Below are 20,315 nucleotides of genomic sequence, written 5' to 3' on the forward strand. Positions count from 1 at the left end.
CCCCTGGATACGGGCCTGGCAAGCCCCACATACATATCGTGTCGCTCTTTATTTTCCCATATCTCGGTATTCCTAAGGCTTACCGAGTTGCAGTTTTCAGTAAACAAATATCAGTTCTTTACATTTTAGACACATGCATTTCCATATATCTAAAATGCAGAAATTAGGTACCGCATTGGAACCCCATTGAGTACCCACTTACTTTTGCATAGCAGGGTAAAAACGCCAGTGGTTCTCACTTTAAGGTTGAAAACATACTATTTTGTCTCTTCTCTCAGCATCGTGAATCTGTCGGAGCTGTACCATAGTTGGAAAGACTCACTGATCCTTCCTATAATGACCATGTAGTCAGAATTCAAAAAGGAGTAGCCGTTGAAGGAAAAACAATATTTTAAAATCCTTGCACCAGTAGTCGTCACCTTAAAATCAAAATGTTCCAGTAGTAGTCAGAATTTTCTACCAGTGTTCGTCACTCAAATAACTTGACATAATTTATTCAGAAACGCACTGTTTATCAGTTTAAAATTAAAAATGAAATGAAATCTTTAAGTTTAACGTCCCACGATTATGCCGGTTAGGCTAAAGGAGACGGTGATAATGATAGATGAGTGAAATGGTGGAATGAAGAAAGTGGGAGGAAACGGGAGAACCCCGAGAAAACCCACGAGCACGGTGTTTGTCCACCACAAAGTTCACTTGGCGGGGGCTGGGATCGAACCCGGGACCCCAAACACCAGAGGTGAACGCTCTACCACTGAGCCACCGCGCCCCCCAGTTAAAAATTAAGAATAAGTATAAAGTACTAATCTTAATAACTGTGCATCACTTTTGACACTCAAGAAAGAAAATAAAAATGTTTTTACATACTTTTTAAAGCAATTTCAGTAAGAAAAATGTTAACTGAATTCAAAAGTTAACTGTATATTTTTTAACGTTAAGAGTACAATATTAAATACTATGTTTAATAACTATAGTGACTTTAAGCACTCAAAAATGAAAATAAACATGTTTGTACATACATTTTTAAAACAATTTGAGAAACAAAATAAGTTAACCGAATTCAAAACTTAATTATACATCACCTTAAGATTAAGAATGGACTATAAAATACTGAGGTTAATAATAATGCATTACTGAAGAATGAAAACAAAAATGTTTTTAACTACCTATATTGTATTTACAATTTGTTATTTTTCATTAACATGCTTTTTGATAACGCACGATATGGGCTAGGGGTGCGCACGAGAAATGATTTGAGACTGTCACCTCTCGCAAAATGTCGCGAAAGTTGTCTCCTCTCTAAACTGTATCTGTTTCTATTGGAAGAGCTATGTCTCGTCTCGAATTTCGTAACAAAAATTCTGTCTAGTCTCGTGCCGTGCGGAACCCTAATCAGGCCATAGACAAAAACTTCATTTCGGAGGGGTTTCGATAGGGCTTTGTGATATCCAAATTTTGAAATAGATAATCGATATTGACATACTATTGAAACTTGTTCGAAATATCAAAAAATACAGCAATATCAAAATATAAGCAATATCAAAAATCGAAAATATAGAAATATGATAAAGATCAAAAACATCGATATATCGGTCAAAAATTTCGATATCGATAGTTTGATATTTGAAAATATTAATCGTTCGATCGAAATATCGCACATCCCTTGGCTCCAACTGTTACCACCTTAAAAAAGAATGTGAAAATTGCTAACTACCTAGGTAATCTGTAAGTACCTTAAGACGGGGCTACTTTGCACTTCAGGGTTAACTTCGCACAAAATACGAAAAAAGTTACACAGTCTTCCGTCGGTAAATCCATGAACTGTAAAGAGAAAGTTTCAACTGCCACCGTAAGATAGAACATCTAACTGAATTTTGGCTATAATGTTGGCGGTTAACATCAGTTCTAATTACCTGAAGGGTTTGTTGTTGTAGAGGTATGGAAAGCACTCACTGTAAATGCAGACAAAATTTGGAAGATATCACCTACAAGAATTTCCGTCAAAGTTAAGTCGGTTTCGTAGAATTCTACTGTGTATGATGGGACTTCCAAGCAATAGTTGAAACTGAAGTGTGAAACATTGTAAAGTCATAGAAAAAATAACACTGGGAGAAGGCTGTTTTGAGCCTCAAATCGTAGTTACTTTGCACCGGGTCAACGTAACCCCTTAAATGGGAAATTCTTACTACTGGCACCTCCTGCCGTCTAACTTTAGGAAAATTTCCTCTTTAGGTAGATGTCGGAATGGATTTCTTGTTGGAAAATAAATTACGAACAGCGGCGGGTTCAGAAGAATAGTTTGAGAGGGACTTCACACAGAAATACAGTGAAACCTCTACTAACGGACACCTCTGTAAAGCGGACACCTCTCATAACGGACATATTTCGTAATCCCCAAACACTGTAATAGGAAAACAACATGTTGACAAACCTCTCTAAAGCGGACACACTCTAGTACGGACACGGACAGTCTTTTCTGTCTCTTATAGGTATTATTTACCTCCATATTACGGACACTTTCTCTAGAAACAAGTTGAAAAGTACAGAAAAAATACATTTTCAGAAATGCATACATGTATCACCAAGGAAGCATTGTTATAACATTTTTCCTCGTCAACTGGCTGTTCAGAAACTCAGATGAAGCGTCTTTGTTTAACAACACCCTCATATCCTTTGCTTGCATTCCACTCCCACCCAACCTGTTTTAGAATCAAAAGTGATTAACAGTTGCCTGCCATTTGGGATGACACGTCATTCTACTGTTCCGCTGGAATCAAGCAGAAGACATGTTTGGTATTTTTTGGCCGCGTATTCGCATATTGTCTTAGTGCCTCTATTTGTAGACGGAAATCTTTTTAAGTCATTCTGCATCGAATAAGCAATAAGGTGTAAGTTGTTGTGAGCTTTCGAAATGCCACGAGAAGCGCTAATGTTAAAATCGAATTGATTGAATTTTCGAAGAATACTGAGGTGTGCGAAGGATAGCTGAAAATTTTTGTATCGGTAAAACACAAGCATCTGAGATAATATAAAACCAAGACAAGTTAATAAAGTTGTGGTGTGTAAATGACGTTGAAAATAGTGTCTCATTGCTTTGAACAAAGTTGGTGTGCAAGTGAATGTTTTTATAGAGCGCGGAATGAAAAAAAATTCCTGTGTTAGGGTCGATGCTAAAAGCTAAGAATTTGGAGGTAGCAACAGAAATGAATGTTTCAGATTTCAAGGTCTCCAACGAGTGGTTAGAGAAGTTGCGGATTAGACACAAAATTTCTTTCAAAGCGATTTGTGGAGAATCCGCAGATGTCGACATGCCCACAGTCATAGAACGGTTTGATAAGTTACCTTCAATAGTTTGTAATTACATATTACCTTATTTACTAATTTACGTAAGAAAATATCGACACCTCTCTAAGACGGACACCTCTCTATAGCGGGCAATTTTTGATTCCCCACGGCTGTCCGCTTTAGAGAGGTTTCACTGTATTTCGTTTATTTAGAAATCACTAGACTTTTTGAAGGGTTTGACGGGCATACGCATAGGAATGACTAAATTAGATTTTTTTAAAAGGAAATCCTGCAATTTGGGTGGGCTTCAGCCTGAAAGCCCCAAATCCCGTAAATCTTCCACTGATTACGGTTGAGATGATATTCTTGGATATAAAGAGCAACCAAGGCAAATCAGTTCACGGAGAGTTTTTCCGTTTTTCAGTTGCCATTTTTGTGGGTCATGCTAAACTATCAGAATGTGGCTCCTATTTCGGTACCAGAAAATACATAATTTTCTTTACAAATATCGATAATTCATTCGGTACCATAATTCCAACATCAATATTTGTAGACTGCATGCAGTTTTGTGTAAAAAGTGAAATGTATAAATACAGGAGAGAAAACATTGCAGACAAACATTATGTTAGTATGTTGAACATACTTTTTTGTATGTGGTGCAAAATATCTTCATCTATGGGGTTACTTTGCACCAAAGTTTATATGAAACGAAATCTTTGAGTTTTACGTTCCACGATTTTGCCGGGTATGCTAAAGGAGACGGTGATGATGAGTAATGAATGAAATGGTGGAATGAAGAAAGTGGGAGGAAACGGGACAACCCCGAGAAAACCCACGCACACGGTGTTTGTCCACCACAAAGTTCACTTGGCGGGGACTGGGATCGAACCCGGGACCCCAAGCACCAGAGGTGAACGCTCTACCACTGAGCCACCGCGGCCCCTCATATAGAGTATCTACAAGTAACAATATGTTGTAAAAAAAATGGCCCGTCTGGAGGTCATGTAAGCTAAACACCAATACAATTGTTACAGATTTATTTACTAGCACTGTTTAATTATCTACGGTGCTGAACATTGCAACATCAATATCATTATGTCACATCCTTTCAAAATTATGCTAACTGCAAAGTAGACCTGCTTTGCTTCGTAATGTCCAAATAGTTGATTACTGTGCTCGAATGCAGGCAAGTAGCATACAAATTTATGATGTTGAAGGCGTTATTTTTCACAGGTATGGAGAAAAGACATGAAAACGAAAAATAAAAAGAAATCTTTGTTTTACGTCCTACGGTTATGCTATGTATGCTGACAGTCACAAATGAGTATTGAAAATTGATGATCTTGGAATACGATTTGGTGGAATAATGAGGGGGAAAAAATAGACATTGATTAAATATAAAATTGAAAAGAAATAAGGGCCTGACGCTCAAATATTTATCTATCTGGCAGCCATATTGATCCCTCTAAAATATCATGAAGTACTTGATTGATTCTAAACCCAATAATAGTAATAGTAATTATAACAATAAACACAGATTATACCTAGATATAATTTACGCACCTTGAAGTCTAGAAATAAATAATTGCAATCCTCAGCATTCCAATAGAACTTTGATTTCTCCAAATGAAGATTAGGACATCGGTTTTCTTCTCAAGCAATAATGGGGTACAATAATCAGTTGCAGTCCAAAGCCAAGTCACTAAGCATGAATATAAAAGATTTTGTGTTAAATATTTCAATGTAAATTTCATGAAATAGAATTCATTAGTTAGTTACATACAAACTCTTACGCATGTAAGTCAGAATCTACTTGTAATAACTTGTAAATTTAAACAAAATTATACTACAGTTATAGGGACATCAAACATATATTCCATAATATATATAGGGTGTCTCAAAAGTCCCCTGGCATAAAGTAACTCGGTTATTATCAGAGTTACAACAAAATGTAATTGGGAAACCGTCTCCAAATATGATGTTTCCAATGTAAGTTGAAAGAATTTTCGAAATCGGATGAGTCGTTTGGCTGTACACTCTTTATGCGTCCAATGTTAAATGAAAATGCAACGTTGCCATTTACCTGGACCCACAACATAAGTGAATGAAGTTACTGTCTTTTACGCTAACATGTCGATGGCCCATTTCAAACAGTAACTCCATTCACATATGTTGTGGGTCCAGGGAAATGGTAACATTGCATTTTCATTCCACATTGGGCGCATAAAGAGTACAGCCCAAACGGCTCCTCCGATTTAAAAAGTGTTCACGTTAGATTGAAAACAACATATTTAGAAATGGTTTTTCCTCTTACATGTTGTTGTAACTCTGATAACAGAGTTACCCTGTGTCAGGGGACTTTCGAAACACCCTGTATACATCATACGAAGTTCCTTTCTAAATTCTACACGGGTGTAGTTTAATTGAATGTGAGATGGATGATACATTAGGCCGTTTGGGAATACTCACACAGATGGCCGCCATTTTGGATTAAATTTGTTTGTTATAAATTGGTGGGTAATGTGATATATATATGGCCACGGGCTAGAATTTTCTCAGTATGTCAAATATGCAATCAGATTCCATGGAGCTTGATTTGGTGAAAAGTTATTGCCAATTGAACGTTGCATTTACCTCTTTCTTCTAGATGTAGAACCATACCGTTAGCACGTAAGGAATGTATCGAAATATTCAAACTGTGGGGCGGGAGGAGTGCCTGTGCAGTGGTTACCGATTGCAAACAGAATCATCCACAATGTGACTGTGTTATATGTTGCAGTGTCACAGTAATTAACTAAATTTGAGGAGACGGGCACATTCGTGGACATACGTAGCGGACGATCGTAGACAGCTACAGATGAAGCAACGCCTACGGCAGTGCTGACTTCCTTCTCGATGTGGCCCCAAAGGAGCACACGTCATTTATTAATGCAATGTGGGTTGAGTCATAGGGTCTGCGCGTGTAGAAGTGCATCCGTACAAGGTGCAAATGAAGCAACATCTCCACGAGAACGATCTTGATCGCCAAGTGCAGTTTTGTGACCGAGTTATCGAGTAATTATGGTTAAACTCTAACATTTTTATGCAAATACTCTTTTCAGATGAAGCTGACCTCTACGTAAATGGGAAGGTTAATAGGCAAAACATGCACAATTGGTCACCTGACAACCCCGCGTGCAAGACTCCTCCAACATGACCAGCGCAAAGAAAATTAATTATGGTGTTGGCAGACAAATGAGGAATACGTCTAATCAGTCACTTTTTCATTCCATAAAATTAACTGCGGAATAATACCTCACGCTCGTACAAGATAGATATTGCGAGCTGCGATGCCCGAGGATGGTACATTCTCGCAGTTTTTTCAACACCATGGCGCTTTCTTCATTATGGGATTCATGGTGCGTCACTACTTGAACAATTCCCTAGAACATGGGTTGATCGACGAGAGGCAGTTGAATGGCTGCCCGATCACCGGACCTAACGCTGTTCAATTTCTAGCTTTGTGGACATGTTAAGCCTATGGTTTGTGCAGTAAATATTCATAATTTTTATCATCTAGAACAAAGTATCGCCATCGTCTGTGCATGAATTTGACCCTATATCCTACTTTGTGTCCACATTAATTGGAAGAAGCTTCTGCAAATGTTTATTGCTCAGTAGGGACATGTGGAACATATACTATAACCAGGGGTAAAAGTGGACCTGAAAAGGTGGGGGGACGGTAGGTAGCGGCATCACTCCACGCCGTTCCTCCTGACTATCTTTGCCCATTGTACCATTTTAGGGTCTGGGAAACGCCGTACATGTTTTTTTCGAGGTGAGGAACTCCGTCCTCCGCGTTCCCCCTCGCTTTTACCCCTGACTATAACAGCGAAATGTGTTCGAAGTGGGAACAATCAGAGGCGGTGCGTTTTATTACGATTTAGACTCGACATACCGGCTACCTAAATGTTCAAATGCAGTGAAGTGTGAAGCCTACAAGATTGCATTTCTATTTATATAATGTCTGAAAACCACTGGAAAGCTTCTTTAGTTACGGAGAAAAAATGGAAAGACTGATCCATTCATCGTGAACAACTTTCTGAAAAAATAAAATAAAATAAAATAAAAATAGCCCCTTACCTTGTATCAGAAAATTATACACGAAAGTGCTCAAAAACCGACTTTTAATATTACCAATTTCCAGCGGGAAAACTCCTGGACCACACACTCGAATGAGGGGTATTTCAAACTCCCGTAAGATCTTCCCCCACTGCAATCCCCTAAATCCGCCCATGCTCAAAACACGACGCTTATAAGACTTCAGACAAGACGACACATACCAACATACGAAAGAAACAATTCAATATGGCACATCAAAATATAAACTAATGAACTTCTTTGAAAACACCTAAATTTACAAACAAAAGGTAGAAAAAGGTAAAAAATGTCAGTATTGTCAACTTAGAAGTTACTTCTACATAAGAAATAAAATCTTTGTCAATGCGTATAAAAATGGATTTATTAAAGGTATTTAGCATTTATTCTTCCGTGAAGGTATATCTTGATCACTAAAAAACCAGAAACGGTATGTCTCTATCACTGAAAAAAAAAACAGAAGGGTATGACATACCACTACATATAGTCTCACTTGGTTCATTGCCAATAACATTTCACCAGAATAAGTTACATGATATCTGATTGCATATTTGACATCCTCAGAACATTTTAGTGCATGGCCATGTATCACACTACCCACTTATCATCCGTATTAAAATTTCGAATCTAAGATGGCGACCGTCCGCGTGATGTAATCCGAAAGTATCCCTCTGGGCCTAATGTGTATCTCTTATCTCGCATTCAATTAAACTACATCCCTGTAGTTTTCAGAAAGGATGACAAGGAACTTCTGATGCACCCTGTATATAATAGTTGTATCAATAATGAAGTTGGAAATATGTGATCTAGTTCGTTGTTTCCAATTTAACCTAATGTTTTGCTGAAAAGGGAATATTTGTTGAAATCTGAGTTTTACGTGCGACGGGTATACCAGCTAGGCTAAGGAGACGCTGATGATGGTATAATGAATGAAATGGTGAAATGAAGAAAGTGGGAGGAAACGGGAGAACCCCGAGAAAACCCACTCACACGGTGTTTGTCCACCACAAAGTTTACTTGGCGCGAGCTGGGATCAAACCAAAGACCCCAAACACCAGAGGTGAACGCTCTACCACTGAGCCATCGAGGCCCGACAGGAATATTTGTTGAAGTCTGTCTTCTTCAGTACCAAGGTTACACAAAAATGAGAATATGGTTTTGATGGAATTCGAACCAACATTATATGTATACTCCCTCAGCGAGAATCAAAGCTGGCACCAACTTTACATATGCGCGCGCATTGTATGTTACTTATATAGCTCACAGAGCTATGGGCGAGCAAGCAAGGCACGTACCCCGGGCGCGTGGTTGGAGGGGCTACTAAAAGAGAGGTTATATATTAGTACTTTTCCGTTTTGGTGTTTAATACTTTTCATCAGAGTGCGAAATCATGAAATCAAAGTGGGGGAGACTGAAGGACTGAAGAGAGCGAGAGAGAGGAAAAAACAAAAAAAGCTGCGCATTTTTACACTTCCAAGAATTGTAGTGAAATGAGAAGGTCAGAATTCAAGATGACATTCGGATGCTTGGCACGAAGAAAAACATTGCAAGCAATTTTGAAAAAAAAAAAAACTTAAATAATGTGATATATTTTGTAGGCTTTGGATATGTATGTTTTAGTTGGCATCAAGAATTATTGGTGTGCTTTGTCACAATTGACAGTTTAGCGAGAGACTAGGCTAACTGACAATTTTAACTTTCTGAAAGAAAAGGAAACAAATGAAAACAGCACGTTACAAAGGATACGTCTGATATTCATAGTTTGGCTTAGTATACAACAGGGGTGGATCCAGGATGGACTACTGGGGGGCGGTGGGTTGTAATGCCACTACTTACAAGTTATAGCTACTTTTAAGAGATTCAACTCTGGGTGGGTTTATTTTATATTAAAATTCTCAAAGTTTCCTCTTCTTGGGGGCGATAGACCCTCCCTGGATCCGCCCTGACTCAGGACAAGCCACACCGACAAGTGGTTGAGGCAAAGGTCAATTAATGACATTGGTATGCTGTTTCGTCAAAATCTCAATCTTGACCTGGATGTAGGTTAGCCTGGTCTCTCACTGAACCCCTCAATTGAATGTTTAATATGTAAATTAGGCACTCCTACATCACAAACAGTAAATATAACCTACCTTATTCTACGTTTTTAAATGCATTTCTACAACTGATTGTAACTTGAAAGGTTCTCGTGAAGATTAGCTGGCGGAGGTTACCTAACATAGCCATGAGTTATCAAATTAACAGTTGTGATGATAATGATCCTGAGGTTAGATGTTAAAATTGGACTCGAGAGCGGAACAAGGGCTGATCTTATTCGTGTCTCAGACGGGGCATGGAATGGAACGAATATGAAAATAAGGTTGCTGTAATAGTTTTCCACAGGGCTTGTAAGATTTTCGAAACACTTGGCATTTTTTTTTATCAAGACTTGACATTTTTTTAAAAAAAAAATCAAGACTTGGCAATTTCAAGTTTCATCCCCCTCCCAATCTTGTAATGCTCGCTACGCCGCTGTAAGCAATATATATTTCCGAGAATATTCGTTGTTCATCTGTTTCCGCTGGGTTACAACGTGGTGAACTGCATATGGGACTTTTAATAGTGTTATTATAATGAGCAAGAATTGCAAATTATGTTAATGTTCCTAAAAGAGGGAAATTGAAAGAGAAATTAAATTAAAAATAAATAAGGGAGAGAAAAGTAATCACTTGAAAATAAAAATAAAGTCGTTGAGTTTAATGTCCCATGATTATGCTGTTAGGCTAAGGGAGACGGTGATTAAAGCAAGTTAATGATTATGGAATATTTGGTGGAATGAGAAATTGGGAGAAACCAAGATCCCGAGAAAACCTACAAGCACGTATATGAAAATGAAGTAAAACATACACTGGCCTATGCTTTCTTTGTCTAGCAGAGTCATAGTTTGGAATCGAAAATGTGTTTTGAATCCTTGTATTTAGAGACAGAGTGTAAGTAACGAAATCACTTAATACATCCATTAAGATTTCGGAAAGCGAAATCTAAATTTAGGTAAGCTAACTCCATGTACTAACTGCTTGCATCCGCTTCGTACATTGTTCGAAGGGTCACGAAGCAAATCACCTCATTTAGTCTACACATACCTAGTACTATTGTTAATTACCTGCTTCGTTTGGGTTGGATCATTCTAAACTATTTTACTGGTAGCATATATTCGTTCCTTTAGCTAGGCTTTCGTAATGGAAGGGGGGTGCGTGACTTGAAATACTGTGGTTACAACACCAGGGGATCGATCAATCTAAACTATTTTACTGACAACATATCCATATTGATTTGTTAGGACAATAAAATAAGGATAGGCCCTATGTTAGTACGTATTTTAATTAAAGAATTATGAAGAAATCTAGCGTAAAAGTATTAACAAAGACATAGTCTTCCGAGGTCATTCGAACTCGGTTCTTCTCGTCTTCTTTCTATTTCTCTTATCTTAGTTTAATGCCGTCAAGGATAGCAACGAGATCTCTTTCGGGAGTAAAGACATCCTATAAAATGGATTAGTGTTGCCGCGAAATTCAAAACGGTTCATATTATTGGTAATTCTGCTCATTGCTTAAGTTCTAACTGACAGGCTATCTGAAAGAACCGGTTTATCGATCGTCATTTTAGTCCATAGGGTTACTGGCGCAAATTCCGGGGGATGAGGACATGTCCCCTCCAATCTTAGAACTGGGGGGGACTTTCCCCTCAATAATCCGATTTGAAATGCAATTTTTGGGGAGAAATGTGATGATTTGTGTCTGATTGCCACAAAGGAAAGTAAGATGAAATTATGTACCCACCCCAGAATAAGCCCTCAATCTGCCCGCCTCACAATTTTGAAGACAACTCTGCTCCCCTGATCCTCCGCAGCATTGTTTTTCAACTTCATAAATATTTTGAACATCCTTAAAAAAATTATGAGAACTGTCTTACGCGTCCCTCCCAATGTTGAAGACAGATTTGCGCCGCTGCATAGAGTTAACATGGAGCTAGATGGAATTCGGAATGTTCCGTTACAATAATATCCAATTTCAACTTGATCCCGTTTCCCCGTTTCCTCCACACAAAGCTCCTCGTAAGAAAGAGTAACCAAACGCTTATTGTAGCTTTATATTTTTGAGGCTGATTCATCTGTTTCATCTTTCCTTAATATTTTTCATTTCTGGATCCGAAGGGGGGGTCTGGACCCACCCCTTGGCTACGTGCCTGCTTCCCGTAAAAAGCTTCATTCGAACCCTGAATCAAACAACTCCATCTGTAAAGCAGTGCTAAGTTGATTTTAATATCCTTTTCTGCAACGAGGCTGTATGAGACGTGGACTTACTGATTAACATGGACTCCGAACCACTCCCGCCGGGAATCGAACGCGGGTCTTCCACACCAAAGGCGCGTACGCTAACCGCTTAGCCATGAAGGAGCTCATCTCTAAAGCAGTGTAAGCAACACAAAAAACAAACACAAACACACACACACACACATATATATAGCAGAAGCCCACTTTGATTGAAGTTTGCGCAATTGGGGATCAAAACATTCTCAATGAAGTATGAGAAATAGTAAACGTCAATCAAAGTGGGCTTCTGCTTATTCTTTACTTCGTTAATACTTAATTCCTTCTAGAAATAGTGAAACAATACTATGAAGTCACAGTACTTAAACATAATCGAAAGAATAAGACATGGAAACAGAGTAAGTTCCAACTGATTAAACTAGTCATATATACTATACCTAACTGTTACATTCTATTTCTTACCATATTACGAAAGCGATATAACTTTTTTACCAGCGATAGAAGCTGGACGCAATCCAATACTGCAATTTAGACGCTGTAACGAAAGCTGCAAGTCAAACGCCTGACACTCCTAACTCTTCAAGCTGTGTAGTAGCTGTTTCAAGCGGCCAGCAACTTATGACCTTGAAACTAAGTGCTAGTAACCAAATTAATGCCAAGGTACGATACAAACACCCCAACTTGCCACAATGACGTCAACACAAGGAAAAAAATAAAAACATCTAATTTTTGGTTCCAAAATTATGAAACAATAATAATAATGTTTTAATTCTCAGTAACTCAAACATTAGTTAACTAGAGAACATAACAAGCAAAACAAAACAAAACAAAAAGAACCTTAAAGGTGAGCTCTCCCTGACCGCTGTTTTTAAATTTCAGTGAGGCTGTAAAATATGTTTTGTTTTATTGTTAAAAAACAAAAAGAAAAAGAAAAATAAAGAAAGAAATGAAATAAATTTTGTTGCAAATGTAAAAATAAGTTTTCTAGACACAAGTGGCTCCGCGTAGCGTAGTTGCTAACGCTCTCGCCTTCGGTACGAACGGACCCAGGTTCGATTCCGGTAGGGGCACTCGGTCGAAAAAGTATCAAAAGCTTTTAAGTCCAGCCATCCTGAATGAGGCTTTCTTGGGTTTTCCTCATTTCACACCAGGCAAATGCCGGGTGGTACCCAACACATAGGTCCCAGGCCGTTTGCTTCCTTCCCTTTCCCCGGATAGTGTGCTCACCGAGGGACGTCATAACTCACATGTGACGGGCTAACAAGGTCATTGATGCCGAAAGCCCAGAAATCTAAATCCTAAATCTTCACTACACAAGAAAATGTTCGCGCTGAAAACGGTTTCTTAGCAATTATGTTAAGCAGTCCTGTAGTAAATCTCCATCAAGTAATAAACCGTCACATATAAAAAGGAATGAATAAACACATAACATTCATTTTGCGTACATTGAAATGTAAAAAGTTACAAAACATTAATATTCAAAGATTTCTCAAAATTCAGATTAACCCATTCCTTTCTCCTCAACCATTAACGAGTTACAATAGTAAGAATTGTAGTCATAAATCACATTACTTGTTTAGTACTATATTAAAGCAAGTTATATTAAAGGAATATATAATTAATGGAATATTTAACTAAAGTGATAGTTTACTATTGCACTTACCCAGGCTTTTGTTTCCTTCCGCTCTTCTTTTCCGTTTGTAAACAACCTCGTTTATAAACCAACTCGCAAGCAAACGACCGTTGTTTCATGACGTCATCTATGGTGCAAGAAAGAGGAGTCTATAGGAGGTCAGGACCTCACACACAGATGGACATATATAACATATAGCTGAAGTATTTAACATACGTATACGTATGTAAAATACAGAAGAGTGTTAGATGTCAGACATCCTGCAGCGACATGATGTAATATCTAAGCGGGTAAAAGGCAATACCTGTGTAGCATATGGATAAAGTACGCTCCGTACAGATTTACTTAGTAAACATAACGAATCCTTGTATTTGTACAATATACCGCTGTCCGGATAATTGATTTTTCTCAGTGTACCTTCCCTCTGTATCAAAATTCTAAAACACAAATTCGAATTACACATATATAGTTCAGATTGAAATACTTGCCTAGAAGCTCATTATACTCTCGGAATTTACATGAGTAAGTTGTAATTTCTTACCTGTAAAGGAAATTGACTTTCCTCAGTACTTGTTATCTTGTTCTTCAGGTTCTCGACATCTTTAAGTGCCTCTTCCATTTCATGTTTTGCCACCTCACGTTGAGATTCAAAATCATTTTCCTTTTTCACCATTTCATCCAATTCCTTATTCTGGGCAGCAAGTTCTTCTTCCTGTAAATATTAGTTAGCCATTTAAAAATAATCAAATTTCTCTAGAGAAATAAATGAGGATCATAATGGGAGAAACACAATGAGCCCACTTGTCTAGATTTTCTGACCGATATGCTGCCTAACAGTAAATCGTATGATTCTCGATGTTCTGAAAATGGTAAAGAGAGTATCTTAAGAATATGTGGTATTTTGTTCCACAGTCAAAATGAAATTCAGTTGTTGTAGGCTAAGAGTAATAATAATTCAGGAGGTACTACATTTATCCCTCTGTAAGATAAGGACTGCAGAAATTACAAATTATTCCTCTGCATGAATTATAATCAGTGGGTAAAATAAGGTATTAGGCACCGGACTGATGTCCTCAGGGTGTAGCTTGCTAACTCGTCTCACCAGTTTCAATAATGTTACCGTATCACATACTTACAAGCAAGGGCGTCCATGTTATGGTTTCCAAAGGGGGGGGGGCAAGTATAAGCGACGGGATGTTTCAAAAATAGTTAAAAATTTTGCTGCAACTAATGTAAAAATTCTATTGGATTTTCGATATTCTGAAGTACAATTTCCTCTAGGGGCAAGCGCCCCACCTTGACCCCCTGATGGGCGCCCTTGCTTACAAGACTACAGTTTTACAGAACTTTTAAATTAAATTCAATCAATCGTCTCAAAATAAGAACTTAATATAAAATCTTATTAATAGTGCAAAATCCAGATATTAAATATCTTGAATATAATAGTGTCAATCTATAAGAAATGATCCAATAAAAGTATTGTTGATTGTTCAATCATTTTAAGTCTTTTAAAATAGACTATTACTAAATACATTGTCAGCACAAAATAGTATTTAATGAAGTATAATCTCTTTGTGACTGGCAGCCATTTTTGTTGAGCAGCGCGTGTCAATTAATGACTTTGCAGACGCTAGCGTAAACTTGTATACCTCAGAACTAGATTATTTAGAAACATTACAACAAACATAATTTTATTTAGAATTTTTTATCTTTAATTTTGTACATAAGCATGAAAAGCCTTAATTGAATCCTAATAGGTGAATATTAATCTTTAACATTAGTACCGAAATTTAATACGCTCCACTTTTCAAAGAAGTTTAATAAAGGGGTAAAATATCAAAGTTTCGACGTTTTTATTATAATTGCATATGGGGCTATGATAACATTGATATCATTGGTAAGTGCTTCCTACAATCAAAAATAAATAAATAAATAAAATAAAAAAGCAAACTTCCTTATTTTTGAAAAGTTTCAAGTATCATAGCTCTGGTGGGATATGGTATAAGACGCATTTTTTTTTTTTTTTTTTTTTTTTACAGAATATAGATCTATATTGAAAAACTTTGTCCCATATAGGTATAGGTAGAGCGTTAATGCATAGTGTCCGGAATCGAACTCCCACTACCAATTTTATTATAAAATTTCTCTATAAAAGTATTTTCATAAAATACTGTACAAATTAATCTCTCTAGTACCAAAGGTTAGTAATAGGTGGTATTTGACCGTAAGGTCGCAGACAAGATCTCTGCAGAGCCCCGAAGCAGGCTAAGCGGAGTGGAATTAGATGCCCAAAGCTCCGAATCAAGCTGTGGGTAGGTTAGTTGGCCAACAGAGCCCCGAAGTAGGCTAAGGGCTGAGGTTGGGATTCCCAGTCAGAGCCCCGAGCAGGCTAAACCAAGAGAGAGGATAGGCGTAGTCCCGAAGCAGACTGGAGGCCTTGGGGTTAGGTTACTCCTAATGTTCCGAAGCAAACAATAGGAGGGACACCAGAAAACTGTTACAGAATTGCCTTTGTCCATCCAATTTATTGGGTTCCTTGGGTGGCGGTGGCGCTACTGCTCCTATGTTGTCTTCTGCCGCGTGGGAGAGGTTAGAAGCCGTTGTCTGCAAGTGATTGTAGATCCATCTGGTGTTAAGTCTTCTTGCCGAACCACGTGGTGGTGTTTGTAAACACTGACACGTGGAATTGTTTGTTTACAACATCACATGGGATATTACAATATAAAAAGGGTTCTAAATACAGAGTTCTAATTATTTATTTTCTAATTAAGTACTAAATTTGTGACTTTTTTTTAAATGTAATGTTTAGACTATTTTACTAACACTGATTAATGACCCTTTACCAATACTAACAGTAGGCTGATAAATTTTAGTAGTAACAGTACTTTCAATTAGGGAAGAAAACCCCAACAGAAAATCCTGGTTCTCCAGTTTGTGATTGACGACAAGTAGGCAGCCGGTTGTAAAAACACTTGCGAAAACAAACATGGATCATAAAGGGAATGTGAGTGTCAAAAGGGCTACCCCAGAAGCGACGCGCGGACCGATCGCCTTAGGGCTACCCATTAACAATGGATGGAAGAAACTAAAGAAGCGAGTCCAAAAACAGCAGAAGATCAGAGTAGGAATGCAGAATTAGCAGCGGTTGGACAAAATGGAGAAAAGCAGCAAAAGTATTGTGTGACCGTAGAATACCAATACAGCTTAAAGGAAAAGTTTACAAAACAGTGGTGAGACCTGCCATGTTATATGGAGCGGAATGTTGAACGACAAAGAAGAGAGAGGAACAGAAGTTGCATGTTTCAGAGATGAAGATGCTGTTGTGGATGTGTGGATAGACGCAGAAGGACAAAATTAAGAATATAGTGATCGGAGAACAGTAAAGGTGAGACCAGTAGTAGAAAAACTGCAAGAAAGTAGACTTAAGATGGTTTGGACATGTAAGAAGACCTTTGGGATACGCAGCTCACGAGTAGCTGCTGTAGAACTGAGTGGGAAACGACCCCGAGGCCGGCCAAAGAAGAAGTGCGGAGATTGAGTTAAGAACGATATGGTGCAGTTGGTGCCACAACGGATATTACACAAGATCAGGTGGAGGACAGCGATCCGAAAAGCAGACCCTAGCTAATTGGGAAATAACTTTCAGTTAGGACAACAAGAAGACTGTTGGAATATGCAGCTCACGAGTGGATGCTGTAGAACTGAGTGGGAAACGACCCCGAGGCCGGCCAAAGAAGAAGTGCGGAGATTGAGTTAAGAACGATATGGTGCAGTTGGTGCCACAACGGATATTACACAAGATCAGGTGGAGGACAGCGATCCGAAAAGCAGACCCTAGCTAATTGGGAAATAACTTTTTGTTAGGACAACAAGAAGACTGTTGGAATATGCAGCTCACGAGTGGATGCTGTAGAACTGAATGGGAAACGACCCCGAGGCCGGCCAAAGAAGAAGTGCGGAGATTGAGTTAAGAACGATATGGTGCAGTTGGTGCCACAACGGATATTACACAAGATCAGGTGGAGGACAGCGATCCGAAAAGCAGACCCTAGCTAATTGGGAAATAACTTTCAGTTAGGACAAGAAGAAGACTGTTGGAATATGCAGCTCACGAGTGGATGTTGTAGAACTGAGTGGGAAACGACCCCGAGGCCGGCCAAAGAAGAAGTGCGGAGATTGAGTTAAGAATGATATGGTGCAGTTGGTGCCACAACGGATATTACACAAGATCAGGTGGAGGACAGCGATCCGAAAAGCAGACCCTAGCTAATTGGGAAATAACTTTCTGTTAGGACAACAAGAAGACTGTTGGAATATGCAGCTCACGAGTGGATGCTGTAGAACTGAGTGGGAAACGACCCCGAGGCCGGCCAAAGAAGAAGTGCGGAGATTGAGTTATGAACGATATGGTGCAGTTGGTGCCACAACGGATATTACACAAGATCAGGTGGAGGACAGCGATCCGAAAAGCAGACCCTAGCTAATTGGGAAATAACTTTTTGTTAGGACAACAAGAAGACTGTTGGAATATGCAGCTCACGAGTGGATGTTGTAGAACTGAATGGGAAACGACCCCGAGGCCGGCCAAAGAAGAAGTGCGGAGATTGAGTTAAGAACGATATGGTGCAGTTGGTGCCACAACGGATATTACACAAGATCAGGTGGAGGACAGCGATCCGAAAAGCAGACCCTAGCTAATTGGGAAATAACTTTCAGTTAGGACAACAAGAAGACTGTTGGAATATGCAGCTCACGAGTGGATGCTGTAGAACTGAGTGGGAAACGACCCCGAGGCCGGCCAAAGAAGAAGTGCGGAGATTGAGTTAAGAACGATATGGTGCAGTTGGTGCCACAACGGATATTACACAAGATCAGGTGGAGGACAGCGATCCGAAAAGCAGACCCTAGCTAATTGGGAAATAACTTTTTGTTAGGACAACAAGAAGACTGTTGGAATATGCAGCTCACGAGTGGATGCTGTAGAACTGAATGGGAAACGACCCCGAGGCCGGCCAAAGAAGAAGTGCGGAGATGGAGTTAAGAATGATATGGTGCAGTTGGTGCCACAACGGATATTACACAAGATCAGGTGGAGGACAGCGATCCGAAAAGCAGACCCTAGCTAATTGGGAAATAACTTTCAGTTAGGACAAGAAGAAGACTGTTGGAATATGCAGCTCACGAGTGGATGCTGTAGAACTGAGTGGGAAACGACCCCGAGGCCGGCCAAAGAAGAAGTGCGGAGATTGAGTTAAGAACGATATGGTGCAGTTGGTGCCACAACGGATATTACACAAGATCAGGTGGAGGACAGCGATCCGAAAAGCAGACCCTAGCTAATTGGGAAATAACTTTCAGTTAGGACAACAAGAAGACTGTTGGAATATGCAGCTCACGAGTGGATGCTGTAGAACTGAGTGGGAAACGACCCCGAGGCCGGCCAAAGAAGAAGTGCGGAGATTGAGTTAAGAACGATATGGTGCAGTTGGTGCCACAACGGATATTACACAAGATCAGGTGGAGGACAGCGATCCGAAAAGCAGACCCTAGCTAATTGGGAAATAACTTTTTGTTAGGACAACAAGAAGACTGTTGGAATATGCAGCTCACGAGTGGATGCTGTAGAACTGAATGGGAAACGACCCCGAGGCCGGCCAAAGAAGAAGTGCGGAGATGGAGTTAAGAATGATATGGTGCAGTTGGTGCCACAACGGATATTACACAAGATCAGGTGGAGGACAGCGATCCGAAAAGCAGACCCTAGCTAATTGGGAAATAACTTTCAGTTAGGACAAGAAGAAGACTGTTGGAATATGCAGCTCACGAGTGGATGCTGTAGAACTGAGTGGGAAACGACCCCGAGGCCGGCCAAAGAAGAAGTGCGGAGATTGAGTTAAGAACGATATGGTGCAGTTGGTGCCACAACGGATATTACACAAGATCAGGTGGAGGACAGCGATCCGAAAAGCAGACCCTAGCTAATTGGGAAATAACTTTCTGTTAGGACAAGAAGAAGACTGTTCGAATATGCAGCTCACAAGTGGATGCTGTAGAACTGAGTGGGAAACGACCCCGAGGCCGGCCAAAGAAGAAGTGCGGAGATTGAGTTATGAACGATATGGTGCAGTTGGTGCCACAACGGATATCACACAAGATCAGGTGGAGGACAGCGATCCGAAAAGCAGACCCTAGCTAATTGGGAAATAACTTTCAGTTAGGACAAGAAGAAGACTGTTGGAATATGCAGCTCACGAGTGGATGCTGTAGAACTGAGTGGGAAACGACCCCGAGGCCGGCCAAAGAAGAAGTGCGGAGATTGAGTTAAGAACGATATGGTGCAGTTGGTGCCACAACGGATATTACACAAGATCAGGTGGAGGACAGCGATCCGAAAAGCAGACCCTAGCTAATTGGGAAATAACTTTTTGTTAGGACAACAAGAAGACTGTTGGAATATGCAGCTCACGAGTGGATGCTGTAGAACTGAATGGGAAACGACCCCGAGGCCGGCCAAAGAAGAAGTGCGGAGATTGAGTTAAGAATGATATGGTGCAGTTGGTGCCACAACGGATATTACACAAGATCAGGTGGAGGACAGCGATCCGAAAAGCAGACCCTAGCTAATTGGGAAATAACTTTCAGTTAGGACAAGAAGAAGACTGTTGGAATATGCAGCTCACGAGTGGATGCTGTAGAACTGAGTGGGAAACGACCCCGAGGCCGGCCAAAGAAGAAGTGCGGAGATTGAGTTAAGAACGATATGGTGCAGTTGGTGCCACAACGGATATTACACAAGATCAGGTGGAGGACAGCGATCCGAAAAGCAGACCCTAGCTAATTGGGAAATAACTTTCAGTTAGGACAAGAAGAAGACTGTTCGAATATGCAGCTCACGAGTGGATGCTGTAGAACTGAGTGGGAAACGACCCCGAGGCCGGCCAAAGAAGAAGT

At 39.6% G+C, this 20,315-nt stretch overlaps 1 protein-coding gene across 1 annotated transcript in view; it reads right to left on the reverse strand.

The window, feature by feature from the left end:
- LOC145673382 (structural maintenance of chromosomes protein 6-like) overlaps positions 1–20,315 on the reverse strand; it is a 260,927-nt gene that overhangs the window by 89,528 nt on the left and 151,084 nt on the right. Inside the window, exon 18 of the mRNA XM_081743030.1 lies at positions 13,906–14,076. Coding sequence (XP_081599156.1) covers positions 13,906–14,076 — 171 coding nt within the window. The remainder of the gene's footprint in view (positions 1–13,905; positions 14,077–20,315) is intronic.

The sequence above is a fragment of the Thermobia domestica genome, chromosome 16 (genome assembly GCF_964235325.1).
Source record: "Thermobia domestica chromosome 16, izTheDome1.hap1.1, whole genome shotgun sequence".
Classification (NCBI taxonomy): domain Eukaryota; kingdom Metazoa; phylum Arthropoda; class Insecta; order Zygentoma; family Lepismatidae; genus Thermobia; species Thermobia domestica.